The 27070-nt window shown below is 38.6% G+C and overlaps 1 protein-coding gene across 1 annotated transcript in view; it reads right to left on the reverse strand.

Moving 5' to 3' along the window:
- BBS4 (Bardet-Biedl syndrome 4) overlaps positions 1-26754 on the reverse strand; it is a 37888-nt gene extending 11134 nt beyond the window's left edge. Inside the window, exons 1-6 of the mRNA XM_006888324.1 lie at positions 26689-26754; positions 23245-23296; positions 15832-15911; positions 8540-8603; positions 2114-2225; positions 746-818 (exon numbers count right to left, since the gene is read on the reverse strand). Coding sequence (XP_006888386.1) covers positions 746-818; positions 2114-2225; positions 8540-8603; positions 15832-15911; positions 23245-23296; positions 26689-26712 — 405 coding nt within the window. The 5' untranslated portion in view covers positions 26713-26754. The remainder of the gene's footprint in view (positions 1-745; positions 819-2113; positions 2226-8539; positions 8604-15831; positions 15912-23244; positions 23297-26688) is intronic.
- Between the last annotated feature and the right edge of the window lie 316 nt (positions 26755-27070).

The following is a 27070-nucleotide window of genomic DNA, read 5'->3' on the forward strand; positions in this document are numbered from 1 at the left end:
CGTGCTGAGAGGTCAACTGGCCACACAGTTCCAGCTTTGAGGCTATATATGCCCAGACAGACACCTGAGCCAATTAAAATCCTTTCCCTAGAAATCTAGCTAGCACTACATTAACTAGTAATGGGGGCTTGGGGAGTAGAAATCTACAACAGAGATCAGCAAGCTATGGGCTTTAAAAAGCAAATCTGTCCCCTGCCTTTCTTTGTAGAAGGCGTCCTCACAGACCTGTGGAAAGTCACTTAGAGCAGGACTCAATTCAATGGGGTTTTAGTTTCAGGTTTTTTTTGCCACATCTGTCTGCTTTTGTACTCTCAATGAATCTTTAGCACTACAACTGCAAAATTAATTTCAACAGAGACCATATGGAACCATAAAACTTCAAGCATTTACTATGTTGCCCTTTACAGAAAGTTTGCCAACCTCTTCTCTAGAGAAGAAAAAAAAAAAAAAAAGAACATACATAAAGTAGCTAACTTCTTGTTGTTGATAGCTTCTCTAGTTCTTAGTCACTTAAAATCCAATCTGTATTTCCTGACTTTGAGTTCTATGGAATCTCTCAAATTCTCTTATAGTGAATTCCTCTTTGTTTACGGAAGGTTTGGAGAAAGGAGAGTGTGAAGAACTGGTAATTACAGGAAGAACCTCTGTTACATATAGAATTCAGTAATAGTCATTTAAGACAAATGATAATAATTAAAAATAAATAAATAAATAAACCCCAAAAACCTGAAAGTTCTCTGCTTACCCAATCTTTCTGGTTAAGTCTAGCGGCTTCATTATATACTTCTATGGCAGCTTTATGTTTTCCCAAAAGAAATCTGTGGAAAAAATACATTTCCATAACCATTTCCACTAACCTCATACAAGACTACTCCCACCCAGCCTGCACTGCCCTCCTAAACCACCCAGGGAATTTTAGAGGTCACATCCTTACAAGCTAGTTCTGCTGGTTTAGCTAATGAGGCTTCGATCAGGGTCTAACTGAACTTACCCAATCAGTACAAATTGATTCAATCATAGATGACAAAGTAAAACAGGAACAGGCATGGATTGTTATAATGTGAGTGATCTTGAATGCTAATCAGAACAGGAAAAATGATGGATGAAGTCTTAAAACAGGAGACTCAAAAGTTGAATATGGAGCCCTTTCAGAAATCTAATACTTGGCTCTGGATTACTCCCAAGGCTGTTAAGTAATGTGAACACACATCAAAGCACCAGGCGGTCTTTGAGTTGGGCACCACTGTTTTCAACTCAGTCAAGAGATTTGATTGCTGTGCAATGTGCACACAGCCTCTGTTTTCTAACGGAAATAAAACTTATAGCATGGCTTTGACCAATAGCCTCTCCCATTCAAATTAGCATTCCAATTCATTCACATTTTCAGATTTCCAGTCTACTTTGGTGTCATTTTGTTGGCCATGACTAGGCTGAACCAGTTTGAAGTCATTGCTGCTGTAAACTAATGGAAAAATTCTTCTGGTAAGGATTGCACTATTTCCTAAACCTTGGTCCAATCCTACACTGATTTTTAGTAAGTCTTCTATAATGTTTTTCCTTTTCTACAATACACAATGCTCTACAAAATAAACAAAATGCTCCAGATCATGCATCAAACTAAGCAAGCACTGCCAACATCATTTCTTTCCCGTGTTTCTTTCTTTAAAATGGAATATTAAATTTGGAAAGAAGTAGGGAAACAAGAGTTTTATACTCATGAAAAAACAGGGAAGAAAATGTACAAAAGAAAGGAGATGGGTTCTACTTTACTACTCTGAAAAGGGGTGTGTCTAAGATAAAGACTTTGAAGGTTGCAGGCATCCAGAAGCATTCATTCTTTAACAAAAATTTGCCAAAAATGTACATTGTGTCAAACAGCATACAACTAAGGGAGCAGAAGATGAGAAAATTCCACATATTTCCAATGTGGTCAGAGATTCAAGGTACAGGACTAGTCCCCTCCCACCATCAAACTAGAATACAGTGTTTTAAATACTGAGATCCTGGATGCTGCCGTCTTCTCCAGCACCTATTCTACCAGCAGCAGCCTCCGCCTGCGAACACATTTCTATGTCTCTGTGGTACCCTGAGACTCCCAGGCTGCAACACTCACAATGATCTGGCCACCTGCTTAAGGTTGTCAGCGCACTGAGGGCTCAGGATAGCACACGTCTGAAAGAGTTCTAGAGATTCCTGGATGTGCCCTTCTAGGCGAAATATCAATGCTGGCAAGAAACAGAAAACAAAATCATGTCCTTGGAAAAATGGAGCTATATCATAATTACATCTTAAATACAATCAGAGAGGACTTCACATGGTTAAGTATGCAAAGGAACCCTTGAAACAAGTAGCAAAGTTGTGGACAGCTTAAAAAAAATTCAATTGATAAGGAAGCTCAAACCTCCTCTTATTTTACTCCAAACATCCATTACACAGTTAACCAGGTGCCATGAAAACTGGAATACAATATAAAGTTAATGCAAAAATCAGCCAAGTTTCTCTACTAGAGGAATGTAATAAGAAAGCAATTCCATTTATAATAGCAATAAAAGGAACTAAGTACCTAAGAACAACTGGGGAAAGAAACTTCAGATTAACCAGGGAAATAAACAGCTTATATACTCAAAACTATGAAAGATTACTGAGAGAAATTAAAGGTGAACTAAATAAATGGAAATGCACTCAATGTTCATAAACTAAAGGACTTAACAGTGCCAAGACTTTAAAATTGCCCAACTAGCATACAAATGCAATCTATATCAAGATTAAAAATTCCTTATTTTTTACGATCTCTGGTGGCCTACTGGCAAGAAGCTGCACTGCAATCCCAGAGGAAAGCAGTCTGAATCCACCAGATGCTCTGCTGGGGAAGGAGGGACAATCTCCTCGTGTATCAGTCAGATCTGATTTGACAGTACATACATACAAAATAATAAAAATAAAATTTTTTAAAAATTCCTTATTTTCAAAAATACAGAATTTTTAATAAATTAAAAAGTCCTCTAATTTCTATTAAACAGTAATGGGTCCTAAAAAGCCCAGACAATTCTGAAGAAAAGAACAAAGAAGGGGGACATACATTTCCCAATTTCAGAATGTACCTAAAACGATAATATCAAAATAGTCTGGAACTGATAAACAAAACAGACTATCGATAAATAGGCCAAAGGAAAATAATTAAGAGTTCAGAAAAAAAATCCATCCTTCTGTTGTTGTTAGGTGTCATCAAGTATAACTCATAGACTCCATGAACTCTATGAATAGATCTGAACACTGTCCTATCCTGTGCCATTCTCATAATTTCTGACACACTTGAGCCCACTGCTGCAATCGCTGTGTTAATCCATCTGATTGAGGGTCTTCCTCTTTTGCCAACCCTCTACATTTTCAAGAATTAAGTCACTCCTCAGAGAACAGCCTCTTTTAGCAACATGTCCAAAGTATGTGAGGCAAAGCTTTGTCATCTTTGCCTGCAAGGAGTATTCTGACTGCACTTTTTCCAAGACATATTTGCTTGTTCTTTTGGCAGTCCGTGGGATATTCAGGACATTTATCCAAGGTTACAGCTAAAAGGCATCCATTTATCATTATTCATTGTCCAGTTCTCAGATGCAAGTGATTAAAAAGATGTTGGCCTGAATCAGGCCTGAATCTTCATCTTCAAACTGATATCATTGCTCGTCAGGAATTTGGAGAGGTCCTTGACTGCAGACGTTCCCAGTGCAGTCTATTTCCTGGTTTCCTCACTGCTGGTTCCAAAGGTGTTAATTGTGAATCCAAGTAAATGAAGTCGTTGACAATTTCAATTGTTTCTTCATCTGTCATGATGTTGCTTATCAGTCCAGTGGTGAGAATATTTTTTTCTTGATGTTGAGATATAATCCATATTGAAGTCTGTAGTCTTTGATCTTATGCAACAAACGTTTCAACTCCTCTTCACTTTCAGCAAGCAAGGCTGTGTCGTCTGCATAAGGCAGGTTGATAAGTCTTCCTCTGATCCTGAAACCACATTCTTCTTCATAGAGGCCCACTTTTCAAATCTGAAGGCACATGGTTCGAATCCACCAGTTGCTCTGCAGGAGAAGGATGGGTAATCTCCTCCGGTTCAATTAACTGCCTCTAAAAACCCACTGGCTCTCCAGAGTCAGTTCCGACTAGACAGTATACAACAACAGCAGATTGAATAGTTATGGAAAGAGGATACAACCATGAGGTACACCTTTCTTAATTTGAAACCATATTGTGTTTCCTTGCTCTGTTCTCATTACAATCTCTTGGGTCTAGTTTTAGATTTCATAAGGAGCACCATTAATTGTTCTGATATTCACATTCTTCTCAATGTTAGCCATAATTTACTATCTATAAAGTCAAATGTCTTTGCACAGTCAATAAAGCACAAACAGACATTCTTCTGGTAGTCTATGCTTTCAGCCAGGATCCATCTGACATCAGCATGATATCCCTGGGGCCAGCTTGTATTTCTGGTAGTTCTCTAAGTATTGCTCCAGTCGGTTTTGGATGATCTTCAGCATTATTTTGCTTGCATGTGATATTAATGATACTGTTCAATAATTTCCACATTCTGTTGAATCGTCTTTCTTGGGAATGGGAACAAATATGGATCTCTTCCACTCAGATGACCAGGCAGCTATCCTCCAAATTTCCTGGCATAGACTGATGAGCACATCCAGGGCTGTATCTGTTAGGTAAAACATGTCAACTGGTAGAGCATCAATTCTTGGAGTCTTATCTTTTGCCAATGTCTTTGGTGGAGCTTATACCTCTTCTTTCATTACCACTGGCTCTTAATCATATGGTTGTTGTTGCTGATTGTCATTGAGTTGAGCATGACTCATACTGACCCTATGAACAAAAGGCCTGAAGCCTTTCTGTAAATATGGACATTTATCAAAGTTGATAGAGTTTACAGAGGCATGTTATTTAGGAAGTGGGTGCCACTCCTACTTCCAAAGATTATATGGTACTTCCTCAAATATTTCAATGTCAGCCAGTTCATTTTGATACAGTGCCACTGTATTCCCTGCATTTTCTTTTTCTACTTTCTTTTTCTATTATTATTAATTTTAATGAACATTTACAGACTTTCCATTCATTCATTGTAGCACTTTTCTCCCAGCCCACCCCTCCCCCCAGTATACGCTTCTCTTTGAAAAGTAAAAGAAAAATTCTTTCATTATTATACAATCTCTCTCGCCAAGTCCACTCCACTATGCAGCCTTTGTTCTCGACTCCTGTCATGACAATAATACTTAATCATGTATCCCTTTTAAACAATTCTCTCCCTCATCTGTTTCAATGCAGTACACAAAATTTATCCCATCTTTCTCAGTCTCCCCCCAACCCCAATGTCAGTCACATTTTACAACAGTGGCACTATGCAGTATTTGACTCAGTTTGTGACTGAGATACTTCACTCAGCTTAATGTCCTCCAGGGTCACCCATTTTGTATGTTATTTCATGAGTTCTTTGTTTTTCTTTTTTTTTGTTTGTTTTTCAAAGCAGGTAGTATTCCATTGTGTGACTAAGCCACAGCTTCTCTGTCGTTTTTGATGGGCACTTAGGTTGTTTCTAACGCTTTGCTATTGTGAACAAAGCCACAATAAACATGGGTGTGCATATATCTGCTTGAGTGGTCCATTTTCTTTTAATACTTCCTAGACCCTTCAAGATATTGCCCATATTATATTTCAGTATTGTAACTCAAGGTTTGAATTTGTTTTTCAGTTCTTGCAGCTTGAGAAATGCCAAGAGAGTTCTCCTGACTTTCTGACTCCAATTCTCTGCATATTCCTTTATAATACTTGGCTGTGTCTTCTCAAACTGCCCTCTGAAATATTCTATTCAGCTCTTTTTCTTTAGCTTCTCTTTCCTTTTTGGCCTCTTGATATTTTAGTGCAGTTTTCAGAGTCTCTTTTGACATCCATTTTGGTTTTCTCTTTCTCCTTTATCTTTATAATGACTTTCTGCTCCTTTCTATTTTTTGTCATCTATTTACAGTCAATATATTTTCAACAAGGGTGTTAAATTTATCCACAGTGGGGTGCAGGGGTGGGGACTGTATACCAACGAAGGAGTTTTTTCTTTTGCTTTTCAAGGAGAAGAGTGAACTGGGGGTAGGGGTGGGGTGGGCAGGGAGAAAAGTGCAACAATGAATGAATGAAAATCCAAAATCTCTGTAAATGTTCACTGAAATTAATAAAAAAAATTATACAAAGGGATAAAGAATAGTCTTGCCAATATGATAATTAGGTCTCTATATACAAAAATTATAAGCTGGACTCATACCTAAACATTAACTCAAAATAGATGACTTAAATATAAGAAGTAAAGCCATAAAACTCTCAGAATAAAATACAGGGCAATGCTTTGGAGATCTAATTTTTTGCTGTTAAATGGATATTATCTATGATACCAAAACGCTGACCAACAACAGACTAGTTGAACAACAACAACGAAGAGATGAACCAGACAACGTTAAAATTAAAAACTTTTACACATCAAGTAACTTTAGTAATAAGGTGAGGAGATAATGTATAAAATTGGAGACTATTTGAGAACAATGTATCTGATAAGGGTTTAATATCAAAATATGTAATTAATTCCTACAACTCAACAACAAAAAGGCAAACAACTCAATCAAAAATAGGCAAAAAATTCCAATAGACATATCACAGAGAGAGAGAGATAAAAATGAGCAAGTGTATGAAAAGAAAGTCAATGTCACTAGTCAACAGTGAAATGCAAATCAAAACCACAATGAAATACCACTCCACAATCAACTCCCTCCTCATTGCCATCAAGCTCGAAATTACTTGTAGCTGCACTGGGCTTCTGAGGCAGTCATGGCATGGAAAGAGACTGCCCATTTCCCTTGGGAATTCAAACAGCCAGACTGTTGGGCTAACAGCACAACTCCCTGCGGACCACGCCAGCAAAGCTCCCTCACAACCACTAGGACAGTTTTTATCATGAAAATGGAAAATAGAAAAAGTTGGAGAAAATAAAGAGAAATCAGAACCCTCATCTATTGCTGGTGGGATTATCAAATGATATAGCCACTGTGGGAAACCGTCTGGCAGCTCGTCAAAAAGTTAAATTTAGAATTATATATCAAAAAGGCATGAGAGCAGAGACTGAAATAGACATTTGTACAGTAATATTCACTGCAGCATTATTCACTCTAGCCAGAAGATGGAAATGATCCAAGTGTCAATCAACAGATGAACAAAAAAATGTGATCCATACCGTACAAAAGGTCAATATGACTTCACCTATATAAAATATTTACAGTAGTCAAATACATCAAAACCAAAGTCTATTAGTGTTAGCAAAGGCAAGTAGGGAGGAAAGGAGGAATTACTGCTTAAGGGATACTGTGGTTCTATTAAAGGTACTAAGAAAATCTGAAAACAATGGAAATAGCTGTACAGCATGGAAGCAATTAACATTACTGAATTTCACAATTAAAAAGAGTTGAAATGCTGTTATATATTTTATCACAATTGTTTTTAAATTATCATACAACCTTTTTACATAATAAAAATACTCCTTGACTTTCCTATCAGAAATGCTATCAATTATGATAATTTAGAATGCTATCCAATAGTTTTCAGAGAGAACTCCCTAATGAATAAATGAAATCAATATCTTAAGTCTTAACAGGAGATTCTGCAAGAGAACATCGTATGATTTCTGACTCTGTTTTCTAAGTCAACCAAGAATTTTTACCAGTTCTAAGTTTTCTGAAAGACATATACACTTAAGAAATGTCAGGAGGGGGAAAAAAAGAATTGTCAGGCATTGAAAGTATAGCATTTGCGATACTGAGAATGAATAAACACATCTTTTGTCATAAAAACCTATTCTACTAATTCTGTCTGAAAATGATAAATTAATCTTATGACTAAAAATGCAATGAGTGGTAAACACAAACCATCAAAGTGTCAAAAATGAAAGAGTATCTGAAAACTAAAGATGGTACTTTGGGGACTAAAAGGTAAAAAACAGGCCAAAGCTCCTATATTTTGTTTCAGATTGATTTATCTTGTATACCTCTAGACTTCTTCCCTCCATTCTTAGTCATCTTACAGAATCTCTAAGCCTTTTCTCACTTCTTCTAGCTTGACTACAAGAAATCTTTCAAAAGCAATTTCTAGCCCTTTAATCACTGCATGAGGCAGGGATCCCAAGCATCCATTCTAAAAACACTAGCCAGAGGCTCAAAGAGGGCTGAGGGCACAGGGAAATTCTTTTTTTTTCCTTCAATTATTGAGAACTTGGATTTCCATTCATTCACTGTTGCACAAGAGGGCAAATTTTTAAACAATACTTGTCATCTCTCAAGTCATCTCTCCAGCCCAAGAATTATGTTCAGATTTCTAAAACAGAGAATACTAAATAAAACCTTTGAGGAACATGTTCTTAAATTTAAACACTTCCCAAGTTGTTTGCACTTTCCAAAGAACCTAAGCAAAGTGTACTTTCTCTAGTTGAGAATAGAAGAAGTATGTGTCTTACCTTGGACATAGACTGCATATTCACATAACCCCTGGGTCTCTTGGAGCTGTTCTTTGATAACAGCCTTGGGGGAAGGGGGGGCGGAACACAAACACAAAACTTCTGAGTATTAGTTAAATACCTTTAAGTAATTTTTCCCATTTTTACTTCTTTTAACATAAAAAAATGTTTTCTTTTTTTTTTTTTTCTAGTTGTGTAGCATGAAATTGGATCCAAGTAACACAGGAAGATATTGCCCCTCCTTTTCCAGTGGAGCATCTGGTGGATTTGAACTGTGCACCTTTAGGATTGCAGTGCAGTTTCTTGGAAAAGTGTTTTCTTTTTAATTTTTTTTCATTGTTTCACATTTTCTGCCCCTCACCTCTCCCCGCTCCTCCAACCCTCCCCACATTGCATCCCTTGTTCCAGATGTTGTCATATATATAATGTCTTTTGGACAAACATTCCTTTCAGACAGTTCTTCCTCTTATCTGATCTAATGGAGTATTCATTCTCTTCCCATTCTTTCCCCAACAACTCAAATGTACATCTTATTTTATATCAGCTGTGTTATGCAGTATTTATCCTTTTGTGACTGAGAAATTTCACTCAGCATAATGTCCTCCAGGCTCCCCCATGTTGTGTAACAGTTCACGAGTTCACTGTGGAGTTTTTTTGGTGTTTTTTTCCTTCTATTTTTTTTTTCCTGTTGGATTTTTTGTTTTGTTTTGTTTTGTTATTTTTTATGTGTACCGTCAAATCAGATCTGACTGGTACAGGAGGAGATTTCCCCTCCTTCTCCAGCAGAACCATATACCTCTGGGACTGCAGTGCAGTTTCTTGCCACTAGGCCACCTGAGCTCCCCTGAGTTCACTGTTTTTTAAAGCTGAGTAACATTCCATTGTGTGAGAGTACCATAGTAATTTTTATTCATTCATTTGTTGATGGGCAATTGGGTTGTTTCTATCTCTTTGCTACTGTGAATAATACAGCAATACACATGGGTGTGCACAAGTCTGTTTGAGTTGTGGCTCTGGTTTCCTTAGGGTATATTCCCAGTAGTGGATTTGCTGGGTCAACTGATATTTCTATTTCCAACTTTTTGAGAATGCACCAAACCATCTTCCATAGTGGCTGCACCATTTTTCACCAGCAGTGAATAGGAGTTCCAATTTCTCTACAACCTTGCCAGCATTTGTTGTTTGCTGCCCTGATGCACTTTGCTATTGCTGCTGGGACCTTTAAGTATTTTTTTAAGAAAAGACAAGCGCAGACAAAGGACATACAGAAGAAACCCAGAATACTAAGGAACCCTGGTAGCATGCTGCAGAATGTGTCAAGACTGCTAACTGCAAGGTCAGCGGTCTGAATTCACCTGCTGCTCTACAGGAGACGGAAGGGCAGTCTTAGAGAGACTTAAAACCTCAGAAACCTGAAGGAGGGTTATTATTAGTCAGAGGCAACTGGATGGCAGTAGGTTTTGGTTTTGAGGATACTAATAATGACTAATAAAAAAAATCTTAAATTTTTAAAAATATCAACTCTTAGAGCTCTGGTGGCCTAGAGGCAGAAAGCTGCGCTGCAATCCCAAAGGTTCACGGTTCAAATACACTACATGTTCTGCTGGAGAAGGAGGGGCAATCTCCTCCTGTGCCAGTTGGATCTGATTCAATGGTACATAACAAAAAAAAAAAAAACTTTAAAAAAAATACATAAACTCTTTCCCATCAACAAATGAATGGATAGAGAAGCTATGGTATATTCACACAATGGAATACTACATACACAGCACTGAAAAACAAGGGACTCATAAAATATTCCACAATATGGGTGACCCTGGAGGACATTATACTGAGTGACATATCTCAGTCACAGAAGGACAAATACTGCACAATGCCATTGTTATAAAATAGGACTGACATTGGGGGAAAAGAGCAGGTAAATAATAAACACTGCATTGGAACAGATGGGGGAAGGAACTATTTAAAAGGAATATATAAGAGAAGCTCTAGTGGCCTACTGGCAAGAAGTTGCGCTACAATCCCAAAGGCAGGCAGTTCAAATCCACCAGATGTTCCAATGGAGTAGGAGGGGCAATATCCTCCTATGTCAGTCAGATGCCTCTGAACGGTACACAACAAGAGGAAAATAAGGAATACATGATAGTCTGGTATAAGTAACTGTATAACAATCTGGTATAAGAAGTGCAAAGTGGACAGGTGTGGGAGGAACTGTGCCACAATGACTGAATTTTTTAAACAGAAGAGTGAACTGGGGGAAGACAGGGAGGGAATGTGCAACAACAAATGAATGGAAAGCCAAGTTTTCTGTAAACTTTCATTAAAATCACAATAAAAATTATAAAAAATAAAACTTTTATTATGATTAATTATTCTAACAGAGGTTGGCAAATTCAGTCTGTGGGCTGTGATAGCATGGCCTGGTTTTGTACAACTTTTGAGCTAAAACTGGCTTTTTCATTTTTAAAGTGTTGGGTTTGTGGGGTTTTTTTAAAAAAAAGGTAAGCAAAATCCTTATTAGGAATAGAGTTTCAGTTTGGGGTGATAAAAAATTTTGGGAATTTTAACAGTGGTTAAAGTTAAAAAAAAAGATGAAAAAAGAATATGTGACAGAGACCATATGTGGTCTAAAAAATTAAAATAACATCATCCAAACTCCTGTCTAGAATCTTAACTATACAAATTAAGAAAAACAGTATCAGCTTTCCAAATACCATTGTAGGTTCTGGAGACTCCAGCAAATGATGAGCTAAACGTCAGATCCACCTTTGTGCTCTGATAAACTAAGCCCACGGTTCTGTCGGAGCCCAGAGGTCCAGCACATGGTTCTACCCTGGGTGTAGGAAAAGCATTGCTGAGAAACAGCTGCAAATCTTAGGCTGGCAGGATGTAGAAGACAACGGAGAACAAGAGAGTTACACTGACAAAGGATTTGGAATGCCAGGTTGAAGGACTTGATGGTCTTGAGAAAATCATGAGTTTTAACCTAGAAATAACCTGATCCTGTCTGTTGCATAGAAAAATAATTTTTAGAGCACTGTTGAAAGTAGAGTAAAAAGGCAACAGGAGATGGGTAAAAGAATTCTTGTGGTAACTTAAGTAAAAATGATAGGGGTTAACTAAGGAATAAGGATGGGGCACACCAACAATTTTAAGGAAAAATAAGTAATCTCTCTAGAAGTAATCATTTCCAGAGAATAAGGTAATCAGGAAATTCTAACACAAGCAGCTGAGTAAATGATTCTACTATCTCTGCAAAGAGAAACCAGAGAAGAACAAATTTAGACGGGAAGCAAATAATTTCAGTTGCAGGAAAGTTGAATTCTAAATGCTGTGAGGCATTCAGTATCAAACTGGCTTAGAGGTCAGGAGAAATGTGTACAATACACAGATAAAGTGAATGAGGGATGAATCCTGAGAACAACCCTAAATTTTTTTTTATTTTATTTTGCCGCCCACCCACCCATAGCCCCTCTCACTCCCCTAACATTTAAAAAAAAAAAAAATTCTACTTTATTTACAAAGTTTGAATACATTGTTTTTCACAAAAGATCCTTCCCATTTCCCTCACATCCCTCCCCCTCATTGAATTGTGCAATCCTATGATTAACACCTCACCCACCACCACCCATCCTCATCCCTCTGCTTCCACCTTTCCCCTCCTTGGATCCTCATACTCATGCTACAATAATGGTTTTATACAGATATTTGTCCTTGTGGGACTTAGTTAGTTCACTCAGCATAATGCTCTCTAGTCCCTCCCAAGTTAGGTAATAATTTACAAAATCACTGCTCTTGCATGCTGTATAGTACTCCACTGTGTGAATGTACCACAACTTCTCAATCCATTCGTTTGTGGTTGGGCATCTGGGCTGTTTCCATGTTCTTGCAATGGTGAATAATGCTGCTATGAACACTGGTATACAAGTTTCCATTTAAGCCTCAGTTCTCATTTTCTTGGGGTATATTACATGCAATGGAACCACTCACTCCAGTAGGAGTGGCAAAGTTTAACAGGACAGCAAGTAATAAATGTTGGAGAGGATGTGGCGAGATAGGAGCTCTTATACATTGTTGATGGGATTATAAAATGGTACAACCACTCTGGAAGGCAGTTTGGCGCTTCCTCAAAAAGCTGAACAACCCTAACTCTTTAAGAGCAAGGACAAGGAGGCATAAACAGAAACTGAGAAGCAGCCATAAAGCAAAAAGGAAGCTAAGGATTCCACAGGAGACAAAAAGAACCTAATCGAAGAAGAAGAATCATTAAAAATTCTGTGCACTGCCATAGTTTCTACCTTAACTACTGAACTAAGAGATCCTTGTCCTTACTAAAAGAAAACTACAGGATAATCTCTCTTATACAGATGGTAAAATCCTCAATAAAATACTAAGGAACAGAATTCAACAGTATATGACCATGTAGGATCTTTACCAGGAATGTGGGGATGATTAGACAATTAGAGTCTGAGTGAATCTAATAAGCTTCATGGTTGTGTGGTTGGGTGTCAGCAGCCATGATCGTTTGCAGCATGGCTGATCAGCTGACCAACCAACCAAAGAGTTGACTGCACAATTCAAAGAAGCTTTTTCATTATTTGAAAAAATGGTAATGGAGCTATTGAATTGTAATGAGGTCTCTTGGGCAGAATCCCACAGAAGCAGAATTACATGATTAATGAAGTAGATGTTGATGATAATGAATGGCACACTGACTTCCCTGAATTTCACAATGATGGCAAGTAAATGAGAGATAGTGAAGAAGAAATTAGAGCAGCATCTGGGTTTGATAAAGATGGTAATGGCTATGTTAATGCAGCAGAACTTTGTCAAATGATGACAATCCTTGGAGAAAATTTAACAGATGATATGGCCAGGGAAGCAGATATTGATGGTGATGGTCAAATCAACCATGAAAAGTTTGCACAAACAATGACAGCAAAGTAAAGGCATTGTACAGCATGTGTTAAATTTCTTGTACAAAATGGTTGATTTGCCTTTTTTTTCTTTATAACTTACCGGTCAAAGGTTCACTCCTACTGTCAATAGAATATGCCTCTATAATAATTAGGATTTCATGCCTCCATATTTGCTTCCCTTATCTTACTGTCAAGTGTCCTGAAAACTTATTTTAGAAAACTGATCAAGTAACATGTTGCATGTGGCTTACTCTGGATTTATCTAAGCCCTTCTGCACATTTAAACTTAGACTGAGTTGGTCAAATAAGAAAAGGGTTATGCCTTTCTTTTAAGTAGTTTTCTTTAGGAACTGTCAGCATGTTGTTGTTTAAGTATGGAGTTGTAACTATGCATGGACTATGGACAGTCAAAAATGTGTACTAAAGTTGCACTATTGCAAAATGGGTGTATTATCGAGGTACTCATACACTGTTCTTTTGTATTGCTGATTCTGTATCAGAAATATTTTTTGTTACTATTTTTTTAAATTTTGTTTAGTCAATTAAAAGGATATTCTGCTTATGGCATAATTTGTCTCAACTCCATTCCAAGTTGTTTATTTGTTTTATAATTAAAACAACTAGATACTCAATCAACACAGTATCAATAGATAAAGGACCTGGATGGTTCCTGGTTACCATTACTGAACATTTTGATCAAAACAGAAAGCAGTTTTTCAAATTCTCATGATCTCTGCACTTTTTGGAGCCAGGAGGATAAAATCCTTCCTGAAACTACTGTCCTGAGATAATCTTTAAATCTTAAACCAAAAGTATCCCTTGAAGTCTTTTTAAGACTCAACAGTCATTTACCTAATAAAAAATATCTGCCTTGAGCATCATGCTCTTTTATTGTTTTTTTGTGTGTGTACCATCAAATGAGATCTGACTGGTACAGGAGGAGATTGCCCCTCCTTCTCCAGCAGAGCCTCTGGTGGATTAGAACCATGTGCCTGTGGGATTGCAGTACAGCTTCTTGCCACTAGGCCACCAGAGCTCCCTTATCATCCTGCTCTTTTAAGAACTATCATTATGGGCTCAAGTGGATAACAGCAACTCAGGAGATCAGAAAGGAGTCTTTAAATAGTGGATTTATGTTCATGAGGGAGATACAACTCAAGAAAAGGAGTTAAGTAGGGGTGCACAACTTGAAGAATATAAATAATCAGTGTCACTAAATTGCGCATGTAGAAACCAAGTTTAATTGGTATGTGCTTTGTGTATTTTCAACAGCAACAATAAAATAGATAAAATTAAAGAAAAAATGTTTGCACACACAGCATATGCATCATGAGCATATGCTTCCTTTGAGTTTTTGTGGTTTTTATTTCCATTTCTCAAGCTATACATACCACAAGGATGAATGAAAAATGACAAGCTGAGAAGTATTACAAAGCTCTAAATATCACTATTTTTTTTTCTCCTTCCTTAAAGCCAATACCAAAGATACACTCTGCAAAAGAAGGTACTGTCTGCCAGGAAGTAAATAACATATTGTTGCTGTTGTTGTTAGGTGGTGTCGAGTTGTAGACGACTCATAGAGACCTGTGAACAAAAGGACTGAGCACTGTTTATAAAGTTTCCGGAAGCAAGCCATCTCAGAAGTGGATGCCACTCCAGCATCCAAGCTTGTTTTAATTGGGAAGCTCCACCAAACACTGTCCACCATTGGTAACTACTATCACATTTGGCACATCAGTGTCACAGTGTTTAGCATCACAGCAACCACAAGTTACCTCTGTACAGCAATGCACAGACCAGTGCTATACCACGTAGAAGAATGTTTGACAAAAAACCAATTTGAACCAGGCCTGAGGGCCGCAGATTAAAATCACCCACCTTGCCCACTAGGCCAATATTGTACTTTTATCAAAGACACAGTAGTTAATAGAAAAAGAAATACAAATGGTATTTAAGAAAGTAAATGATGACTGACCTCACCTATAAGAGAAATCTATCATATACACAATGGATACCACTTGTCACTTAACCAAAGATCTAACTGTCAGATGAAATGCTATGATGAGCATCTGCCTGGCACCAAGCCAGCAATACATCCCAGAGTGGCTGCTACCCCAACCCAGGCTTCAAATGCGGAGACGAGACATATCTGAGCTGTCTCTCAACACAGCCAGAGCACTGCATTAAATCCAGACAATCATAGCCAATATGAGCACTAAATAAATGTCTACTGTTTGTTAACTGGCATTATCATAGCAAAAGCTGATAAAAATGTGGGGAAATAGAAACTATGAGTGATACAAAAACTGCCACACAAACACTATTCAGCAGACACTGCTAGCAACAGCCTGCATTTCATTTTCTTTATCTTACCTTGCAAGCTTCATAATCCTTCCGGATATAGTAGAGATGTATCAGCCAGTTCTGCTTCTCCAAAATGGGAAACTCTGGAGCTGAGCAGCATTTTGACAAAACAAGGAACACAGTCACTGCTGGAGTTTCTCTATTACCATTGTCCTTGTGTCTAAACTGACAATAAGCAGACTGCTGTATAATATTAAATTCTTCACACTGTTGACTGGAAGACTGTATTACAGAGAATCAAATTTTACAGACTGTTAAACTTAAGAGATATATGAATTTTTTGTGGCTTATATTTTCAATTTCCCAAATTATAATTTCAGCTGAACAGAAAAAAATTAAAGTCCTTCTCTGCCCCCTCTTCCTGCTCTATCACCATCTCTGATTACAGAAAGTAGACATTCTGAAAGAAATTGAGAAATGTTACTAATGAAATAAGCATGACATAGTTAATGCCATAGTGTTTTATACTGATCTAAACTGATCAAAGTATAACATTGTTTTTAAATGGTTCAATACAAACTTGGGAAAAAAGCTGAAATGTGAAACTTTTATGCTATAGTCCAGCAAAGAGAAGCCAAAAATTTTAAAAAAACCTCAAATTGAGTAAGTGAAAGTGATTAAAAAATAATAAAAAAAGTGACTCATGAAAGAGGCCATGTTACTTGCCCAATGAAATTCAAAGGTTTAAAATATAAAAGATAGGCGAGCTCTGGTGGCCTAGTGGTAGGAAACTGCACTGCAATCCCAGAGGTGCGCGGTTCAAATCCACCAGATGCTCTGCTGAAGAAGGAGGAACAATCGCCTCCTGTACCAGTCAGATCCAATTTGACAGTACACACATAAAAAGAAAGAATGAATGAATGAATAAATAAATAAATTAATAAAAATTATCTAAAAAAATATATAAAAGATAAAAATTCATTAAAAATGGTCCTTGCAATCACTTGCTATGCATCAGAGAGCTGGACAATGGTTAGAAGAAGAATTGATGCCTTTGAGCTGTGGTGATGGAGAAGAGTACTGAATATACCATGGACTGCTAAGAAAAAGAACAGGTTCATCCTGGAGAGGGTTAAATCAGGCTGCTCCTTGGAGGCAAGGATTCTGAAGCTTTATCTGACAAACTCTGATCATGTTGCAAGGAGGGACATCATGCTTGAGAGGGTGGAGGGACAGCGCAGGAAGGGAAGACTCTCTGTGAGGTGGACTGATTCAGTCTCTGGCGTAATGGGGGTAGGTGTATTGGAGATGGTGAGACTGGAACAGGATAGGGCAGAGTTTAGGGCTATTGTACATAGATAGGGTCACTATGAGTCGCAGGCGCCTCAACGGCACATAACAACAACATGGTAACGACAAGAAGAAATCCCATCAAATAATCTCAGAACAGTGGTGACTCTGAAGATGGGTGAGAAGGGAATTTGGAAAATACAAAAGGAGACTTCAATTCTTTCTCTAACATGTTCTTTTCTGAAACCGAAAAAGGTCTAAAGTAAATATGGGCACCCAGGTAGGTAAGGATTTATGCTGCCAGTCCAAAGGCAGATGGTCTGAATCCACTAGACACTTCTCAGGAGAAAGATGAGCAATCTCCTTCCTCACAATTAACAGCCTCTGAAAACCCATGGGAGGGTCAGCTACGAGTTGGTTCCAACCCAATGACAATGAGTTTGTGTTTTGCCTTTGGTTGGTTGGGTTTAATTTGTTTTGAAAGAACTAAAAGAACTTAGCACCGAGGGGAGAAGAGTTCTTCATGTGTCATGTCTACCCAATGACAAAATTACCTGAAATCTAAGGCTGATGATCCCGAGATGTAGAAAGAGGGGAAAGCAGTCACATACAAACAAGTAGAATGTTTATATTTAGCGCATATGACCAGTGAGTACATGATGTCTTCTGTACAATTATCTCCTATATTTTGTTTGAGATAGTCTCTGATTTTTAAAAATGTAAAAGAATGAGTATAGTAGCAAAGAGAAGAAAATTATCATTCTTTTTACTGTTCTAAATACTTAGAAGAAACAACCAGAAGAAAATCTAAGACTTCTCTGTCCTTAATATGACAAGAAAAAGATTACTATGATATGCTGTCTGAATGCAAAGATTAAAAAGTAAAGCTGTTTGCTAGTCTCTAAGAAGAGGGGATTTTGTAAAGTGAAATTTAAACAGAAAGTATGATTATGTTTAATATATGCTGAGAAGGAAAAAAAGATGATTTAAGGAACTGACCTCTTGTGACCTCCCAATTGCCCAAATTCTCTTAGTACAACACCTTTCATTTGGTCAGCAGAGATACCAGAAATGCTCTACGCTTTCACTCCTTCCTCTTACCCTCATAATCATCAAATCTTAAGCCACTGATTATCTGCCTAATTACTTCCAGAATGAAATTTCCCCCTGAAAGCCAAACAAATCACCAAGATTAAGGACATATGTATAAAAAAACACGCCGAAGGAATAGTCTGGGGAGAACAAGTGACTTACTGAATCACCATGAACCAAGATGCAATTCTGTACTGTAGCCCTGTGTCACCTAGCCACCAAAGTAAAAGAGGAGGCAATGACCCTCTTCAGCTCATAATATAGTGTCACTGTTTTTATATCACAGAAGAAAATGTATAAAATGCAAAATTCTAAGTCTTCTTTGTTATTAAAATCTCACAAAAAGACAGGTTAGATTTTCTGTTTCTTGAGTGAAGAATACAAAAAATGAACCTGAAAATCTGTATGGGAGCTCAAGGGCTAAAGCACAGAGGCGGATTAACTAGCAAGCAGGGTAAGCACAGGCTTACCTGTGTTTATTTACCAATCTGCTGTTCATGCTTTTCACCTGTTCACTAAAGTAAAGAAACTCATGTTTGATTTGCTTACAGGTCTTCTGTCCCAGACAGGGACTGTGTATTTGAAAAGTGCCTTTGATTCTGTAGAACACTGCTGAGAGAAAGTAGATGCCATCAATATCTAGAAGGAGAATCTGCGATGTGAAGAAAATGTAAAATTGTTCTTTACAGATTAACAAGCACAAGTAAGCCTGTGCTTCCTTTATTGTTATAATCAACCTATATTATACAGGTTGGATATTCAACCTAGGCTAGGCCCTAACATTAGGACTCAAAGGAGGGAAATGCACCTCCAAATTTAAGTGCTAAGTCGCATCTCAACCTAGAGATGTAGATTGTCAAAAAGGCTAAAATAACTCCAACACACACAAAAAACATTTCCGTGCTCTAGTACCAGCTGTGTGATCTTGGGAAACTTAAGTTTCCCCAACTGTAAAATGGAGATTCACTCAACAAATACTGAGTACCTACCATGTGTGCTCCTTAGAGGCAAGGAGAGTAACTTTGTCTCACATACTCTGGGCACGTCATCAGGAGGGGCCAGCCCTTGGAAATGGACAACATGCTTGGAAAGGTAAGAGAAAGAGAGGAAGGCCTTCAATGAGATGCAAAGACAGTGACTGTAACAATGGGCTAGAGTTTATGAGATGGTGAGGATGGCTCGGGATGGGGCTAGGATCAGATCTGTTGCTCCAAGGGACACAATGAGTCATAGTCAACTTGATGGCACTAACCACGACCACGTGTCCAGTACTGTTCTAGGTACTGGGGATACACAGGCGGCAAAACAGATTCCCTAGTTTCATGGAGCTTCAAGAAGTGTATTTGGGAAAACAGATTGGGGTGCTAGCAGAAGGCAGAGATAAACAGCATAGTAATCTGTTACATGTATTTCCATTTGCTATCTTTGTGTGGAAAAAAATAAATCAAGGGAAGAGGAACTGCAGAGATAAAGGAAGACAACTTTAAAAGAAGTTAGGGAATAAAATACCCATCCTTATAGTGTTGTGAGGATAACAAGTGGTTCAAAAAGTGGCTGGTCGATATTAAGCATGTATTAAAATCAACTACTGCTATTACTGCTATTTTTAACAGCATTATTATCTAGCAATTCCAAATATCTTAGAAACCTCTTCATCTACAAAATGTGAATTTACAGTTGGAATTTTACCTTTATAAATTGAATTTCTTAATTTCAAAATCATTGTCTGCTCACTCCAACTTCCCCTGTCAATGAGAGAACTAGTTCTTATGTGCTTCTGCAGAGATTACGGGAACTGCATATTTCAAAGACTCTTCAAAACGACAAGCGTGTAATATGCAGAGCCTCCTCTTGCTTATGGAAAGCCAAGGTGAGACTGGAGATTCAGTGCTACCCAAACACAAGAGTCAGGTGACAGCTTAAAGCTTATCACTACAAAGTGATGTCTTCAACAAGTTCATGTGTCCAGATCCCACACTGCCAGTGTCACCATCACCGGGGCATCTGAGTGGAACATTGGTTACCTGATAACCCTTCTTTCTACTCTTTTTGTGACATCCCTGGCTGCTTTTCCCTTCCAAGGAAGCACGTGACTTAAGTCATTTCACAAGTGAGTAAACTCCTCAGGTCTATGAGGAATTGGTCTACTTCAAATCTCTGTTAATGGCTCACTGATACTAACTGGGGAACAGTTAAGTCCCAGCTCTGTGATGGCTACGCTCAAAATTGTGGTGGTGACTTTTTAGCTGAAATTTTTTCTAATATGTCAAAGTCTTTATAAGTACAATGTAACTTAAAGCCGTCTTTACTAAAATAACTCTTTTAAGGCTAACGTGCACATAAGAACAAGGTGTTTTTTTTATTTATTTATAGTATTTGTATTTTACACCAGCCCAGTTTTCTATAAGACTTAGGACAAAATACTTAACTTTTTTATTATTATTATTATTATTATTATTACTAATGTGTGTACTGTCAAATCGGATCTGACTGGTACAGGAGGAGATTGTCCCTCCTTCTTCAGTAGAGCATCCGGCAATACTTATCTTCTTGGAGTCTTCATTTCCCCCTTTTAACTTTCACTGGAAAATTATAAAAACTCTCAAAGTGCACAGCCAATGAATGTGAATGTCCTCATGACATGAAAATAATAACACACTTTTAACCCCAATATTTGGGGTGTCAAAAGATACAAATCTTGAAAAGAACATAAATGTAGTAAGACGTTTTAAACTGTGAGCTCTCTTATCAGTCAGGGTCCGAGCAGGAACACAGAAACCTTTTGAGGACTGAAGACGGAGAACTCTGTGCAGTGTGCAGGTGAGGAAAGAAAAGAGACTCAACAGGAAACCATGGGACAAGCCAGAGGTTGGGCTATCAGGAGCCACGGCCCAGTCAAGGGGACAATGGGGGAAGAGATGCCGCACCGGTATCTGGGCTGGAATTACACGGAGAAAGCTGAAAACAAGACAGGCCTTACCAGTGGGAGCAGGAGCAACAGAAGATGAGCTGCCAGAGACTGCTCCCCTGCTCCTTGACTGTCTCAGCATCCAGGAAGGTAGGAAATGTTCTGTTTTCTCTAGCCCCCTAGTCTTGCTAGTACTTCCCACTAAGCCAGAAATTGCTGTCATGTTGTTGTTGTGCACCACAGAGTCAGAATTGGACCACAGCTGACCTTCCAGTGGGTTTTCAGAAGCAGTTAAGTGCATGGGAGGAGACTGCCTATCCTCCTGCAGAGCAGCTGATGGCCTCAAACTGCGTGCCTTCGGGATTGCAGTGCAGCTTCTTGCCCCTAGGCCACCAGAGCTACAAAACTGCTGTCACAGGAGCTTGAAAAGGATTGTTTTGCCTCACAATACAAAGTAGAGAAGGGAAGAGTGTGTAATGGGAAAATGGGAACAGGATGGGCAGAAATGTCAACTTTCATTAACAAGGACAAAAATGATGATGAAAGAAGAGACTGAATTGAACCCGATTGCACAGGAGGAGATTTCTCATCTTTCTCTTGTGGAACAACGGGAGGATTCAAACTGCATGCCTGTGGGTTGACAGCACAATTCCTTACCACTAGAGTGCTGCTTGGAGACAAGGATGGCGAAACTTCATCTCATACTCTGGGTCTTGCTAGTATGACAAATGAGAATTATAATACACTTTTTAAAAAAAAATTTAAATTTTTATTAATTGTTTATGAGTGTACTGTCAAATCAGATCTGACTGGTACAGGAGGAGATTGTCCTTCCTTCCCCGGCAGAGCATCTGGTGGATTATAATACACTTTTAACCACAATATTTAGTGTGTCAAAGGATACAAATCTTGAAAAGAACATAAACGTAGTAAGACATTTTAAATTGCAAGCTTTTTATCAGTCAGGGACTCATTTGTCCCCTTGGAGAGGGACATCATGCTTAGAAAGTGAATGAGAGGAAGACCCTCAACAAGATGGATTGACACATGACTGGAACTAGAGGCTCAACTGTGTCAGAGATGATGATGGCACAGGATGGGACAGAGTTCAGTCCAATTGTTTATAGGGTTTCTATGTGTTACACTAGATTTGAGGGCACTTAACAACAATGATAATATATTCCTATATACCCACATATATGAATTTGTCTTAGAGAAGAGAAAATTACATTTTCAGAATATTATGGTCTCAACTTATACATTTCTATAAAAACAAATCATAAGACATGTAATTTGAAACCTTTTAACAATGTGATAAATATTGTGTTATTATTCTTAAAAGATCATGTATTATTTCATTTTATGAGAACAATCATCTAACTTCTTTATTGTTAGACACTTAATTTTTTCATTTCTAATAGGAACATAAAAATGAACATTTGTACTTGCAATCTTAACTGATCCCCTTACAATAATTCTGACAAGTATAATTACTAGTTACAGGATCATCTTGAGGCTTCTGATTTCTTTTTAGAATATAACATTTTTCTATAAAAACAATGCATACTTTATTTAAAAACTTCAGTTAATACAGAAGAGTTTCTTAATATATTTTTTAAAAAGTTTTAGTTTCTGGGGAGCTCTGGTGGCCTAGTGGCAAGGAGCTGCAACTACAATCCCAGAGGCTCACGGTTCGAATCCACCAGATGCTCTGCCGGGGAAGGAGGGACAATCTCCTCCTGTACCAGTCAGATCTGATTTAACGGTACACGCACACAAAAATAATAAAATAAAATAAAAAAGTTTTAGTTTCTATTTAAAAAAACCCTCAAACTCACTGAAATCAAGTCAGATCCAATTCAGAGCTGACAGCTGACCCTCCAGCAGGTTTTAAAAGCAGGTAAATCACAAGGGAAGAGATTAGCCCAGGAGCCACTGATGGATCCAAGCCACCAGAGACATGCAGCTTCTGGATTAGCAATACAGCTCCCTATGGACTATGTCACCAGCTGCTACTGCTGCTGCTGGTGTTAGGTGCTGCCAAGTGAGGTTTGACTCATAGCAACACTATAAACAACAGATCTGAACCCTGCCCTATCCTCACCATATCACCCTTTAATGCCTACAGAATAGAAAAAAAATCAGTAAGACAAAGAACAATACGCACTTAACACTAAAATTACTATACAGACCTTTTTTCAGACGAGGTTTCTGAGATTCAACAGATGCAGGAAGCTGTGTTCTCTGAAATGACAGAAGTCTATGTTAAAGCATCGTATGACTTTCTAACATAAGCAGCATTCGAACACCAAGAATAAACAGTAGCTCACGAAAGAATCTGTGAACTGCAGAGTAGTTCAGAGTTATTCTGAACACAGACATAGTGAAATGTGATTCTTCTTAAAAAACTGTCTCTCCACCCATCAGAAAAATACTTACATAAAATAAGACTCCAATCTCAAGTTGTACTTTTTTTTTATTTATTTATTTTATTGTATTATTTTACGTATACCATCAAATCAGATCTGACTGGTACAGGAGGAAACTGCCCCCTCCTTCTCCAGCAGAGCATCTGGTGGATTTGAACCGCGTACCTCTGGGATTGCAGTGCAGCGTCTTGCCACTAGGCCTCCAGAGCTCGCTAAGTTGTACTTTTGATATCCAAACTATTAATATTGTATAATGTGTACTGTATGAAGAAGGAGTTATCACGGTGGGAGGTAGACTCAATAATGTACAGTATTCAAATGGAAAAACCTTATTTGCCGTAAGAGAAGGGGATGTGGAGTACTTACTAATGAAGATCAAAGACTGCAGCCTTCAACATGCACTACATGCAAATATAAATAAAACAAAAATCTTCACAAATACATCAATAACATCAAGACAGAGAAAATACTGACTTGATCAAGGATTTAATTTTACTTGGATCTATGACCCAGCACCAATGTAAGAAGCGATTAAAAAATCAAATATGTGGCCCATTAACAAACGAATGGACAGAGAAGCTATGGTATATTCACACAATGGAATACTAAACTGCATTAAAAAACAAGGAACTCATGAAGTATTATACAAAACGGATGATCCTGGAGGACATTATAATGAGTGAAATATCTCAGTCACAAAATGACAAATACTGCATAATGCCACTGTTGTAAAACAGGACTGACATTGGGGTAGGGGGAAGACTGAGAAAGAGGGGATAAATTAGGAATACTGCACTGAAACGGATGAGAAAGAAATGTTTAAAAGGGATATATGATTAGGTATTTTCATCATGACAGGAGTCCAGAACGAAGGCTACATTGCAGAGTGGACTTAGGAGGAAGAATTGTATAACAATGAAAGATTTTTTTCTTTTACTTTTCAAAGAGAAGAGCAAACTAGGGGGGAGGTTGGGCAGGAAGAAAAGTGCAACAATGAATGAATGGAAATCTAAAGTCTCTGTAGATGTTCATTAAAATTAATAATAATAAAAAAAGAGGAAAAAGAGACTGATAAATCATGCACAAACGTTTATTGCTTCTTTGTTCACAACAGCAAGGAGTTGGAAATGAACCAAATGCCTACCGACAAACGAATGGGTAGAGAAGCTGTGGTTTATTCACACAATGGAATACTATGCTGCATTGAAAAACAAGGAACTCATGAATTATTATACAAAATGGGTGACCCTGGAGGACATTATGCTGACTGAAGTATCTTAGTCAAAAAAGGCCAAATACTGAATGGTGCCACTGTTGTAATACGGGACTGAAATCAGAATTGGGGGGAATCCTAAGAAAAGAGGGGATAAATACTGTATACTGCTTTGAAACTGATGAGGGAGAGAACTGTTTAAAAGAAATATATGATTAAGTATTATTTTCATGACAAGATTCCAGAAAAAGAAATGCATAGTAAAGTAGGCTGTGGACTCTGGGGGCAGGGATTGCATAATGAAAGATTTTTTTTCTTTTCAAAGAGAAAAGTGACCTAGGGGGAGGGGTGGCCAGGGAGGAAAATGTGCAACAATGAATGAATAGGGGGAAATTAAGTGGGAAGAATATGCTATTAAAAAATTTACATTTTTTTTAAAAAAAGACTGATAAATCAACCATTCTTAACTCAAAAACTTACTGTACAAAGAAAGGAAAAAGGGAGCTTGCTCTGTTAGCCAAAATGAAACTGTCACATAGTCAAAAGCTACTATATTTTTATCTTCTGTATGTCCCAGTGAGTTTTTCAAAGGGCAATAAATTCCTAATAAATCACTATTCTAACAATAGAATGTGCTATGAAAAACTGAATGCTAAGCACAAGCTAGATAAGATTTCACACTTGGGAATTTTTACAAGTATATTAGTTATGGATACTACTATCCATCTCAAAATTTACTATCTGAAGCATCTATTGGTTATCTGAATTTACTCGAGCAGTTCTGCAGAGTTTACTCAATGCCTAATTCATATATATGGACTGAAGTTCAAAGACAAGAAAACAAAGATTCTCACCACTGGGCCAACGGGTAACATCATGATAGATGGTGAAGAGATTTAGATTGCTAACAGCTTTAGTTTGCTTGGCTCCACAAGCAACACTCTTGTTACAGCCAAGAAATCAAAAGACAAATGACATTTGGAAAGTGTGCTGTCAGGGAGCTCTCCAGAGTACTAAAGAGCAACAACATCAGGCTGGAGACTAAGGTGCGCCTGATACAGGCCATGGTCTTCGCTATTATGTGCTGTGCATCAGAAAGCTGGACAATGACGAGGGATGACAGAAGGAGAATTGATGCCTTTGAGCTGTGGTGCTGGAGAAGAGTGTTGAATATACCATGGATCGCTAAGTGAACAAATAGGGTCCTCCTGGAGAGGGTGAGATCAGGCTGCTCCTTGGAGGCAAGTATTCTGAAGCTCCGTCTCACATACTTTGGGCTTGTTGCTCGGAGGAATTAGTCCTTGGGAAGGGAAGTCATGCTTAGAAGGATGGAGGGACAAAGCAAGAGCGGAAGACCCTCGTTGAGGATTGACTCAGTGACAGAGGTAATGGGGTAGGTGTGTCAGGGACAATAAGGTTGGCACAGGATAGAGTAGGGTTCAGAGCTGTTGTAATATATGAGTTGTTATGTGCGGCTCGATGGCACATAACAACAACTCCTGTATTAGGGGAATCCTAAAGGAATTATTTTTCACAAAAGACGACACATGGTCTCATCCCACTTGCTGAACGCAGTGTGATTCTAAGAACTTCCAGGCTTTGATAAATTCTTAATCCAGGGGATTAACAGAAATCGTCTCTACGTAAGGGGGTTTGCCTTCATCATGCCAAACCAAATGAGTGAGAAAGAGCCATTTCTGATTAACATCTCGCTGTTCCGCTTGGACCGCACTCCTAGATCAGAAGCAGCGGAGGAGATTCACACTCGCCCGGTTGACCGGTCCCCCGGAGCCCGGGGTCGCGTCGCTGCACCCACCCCGAGCGGCTCTAGACTGAGCTCCGCGTGTCCCGGACAGCGGCCGCGAGGAACTCAGACCCGAGCCTACCAGCCCAGCGCCTACCAGCCGGCCTCCCCGACCCCCCGGCCCAGCACCACTAAACACTATCACGCTCGCGACCCCCGGCCCAGCACCACTAAACACTATCACGCTCACCATCCCGAGTCCGTCCTCAGCCATCTTGGCTCCGCCCACTGCTGCGCGAACGGAAGTCGAAGTGTCCCAGACGACCAGGAAAACGGAAGTCGGAATTGGAGGATTTGGGGAGGAGTCTGAAGCACTTGTTTGGTGATGTCAAGTGGACTAGGTCTCCTAGTGACTGTGTGAACAGTAGATCCAAACCTCCTCCTATTCTATCCCTTCCTCTCGATCTCAGAATCGCCAAACCGTGGTGGTGGTGGTGGTGGTGGTGGTGGTGGTGGTGCGGCTGGTGCTGGTGGTTATGCACGATCAAGCCCTGCTCTATGCTGATCCAATCACACTGTCTCCGACTACCTGCCCCATGTCACTGAGTCAATCTGTGTCATCCAAGGTCTTC

This window comes from Elephantulus edwardii, unplaced genomic scaffold (genome assembly GCF_000299155.1).
Source record: "Elephantulus edwardii isolate Elephantulus edwardi_28Jun2011 unplaced genomic scaffold, EleEdw1.0 scaffold00066, whole genome shotgun sequence".
NCBI classification, from domain to species: Eukaryota; Metazoa; Chordata; class Mammalia; order Macroscelidea; family Macroscelididae; genus Elephantulus; species Elephantulus edwardii.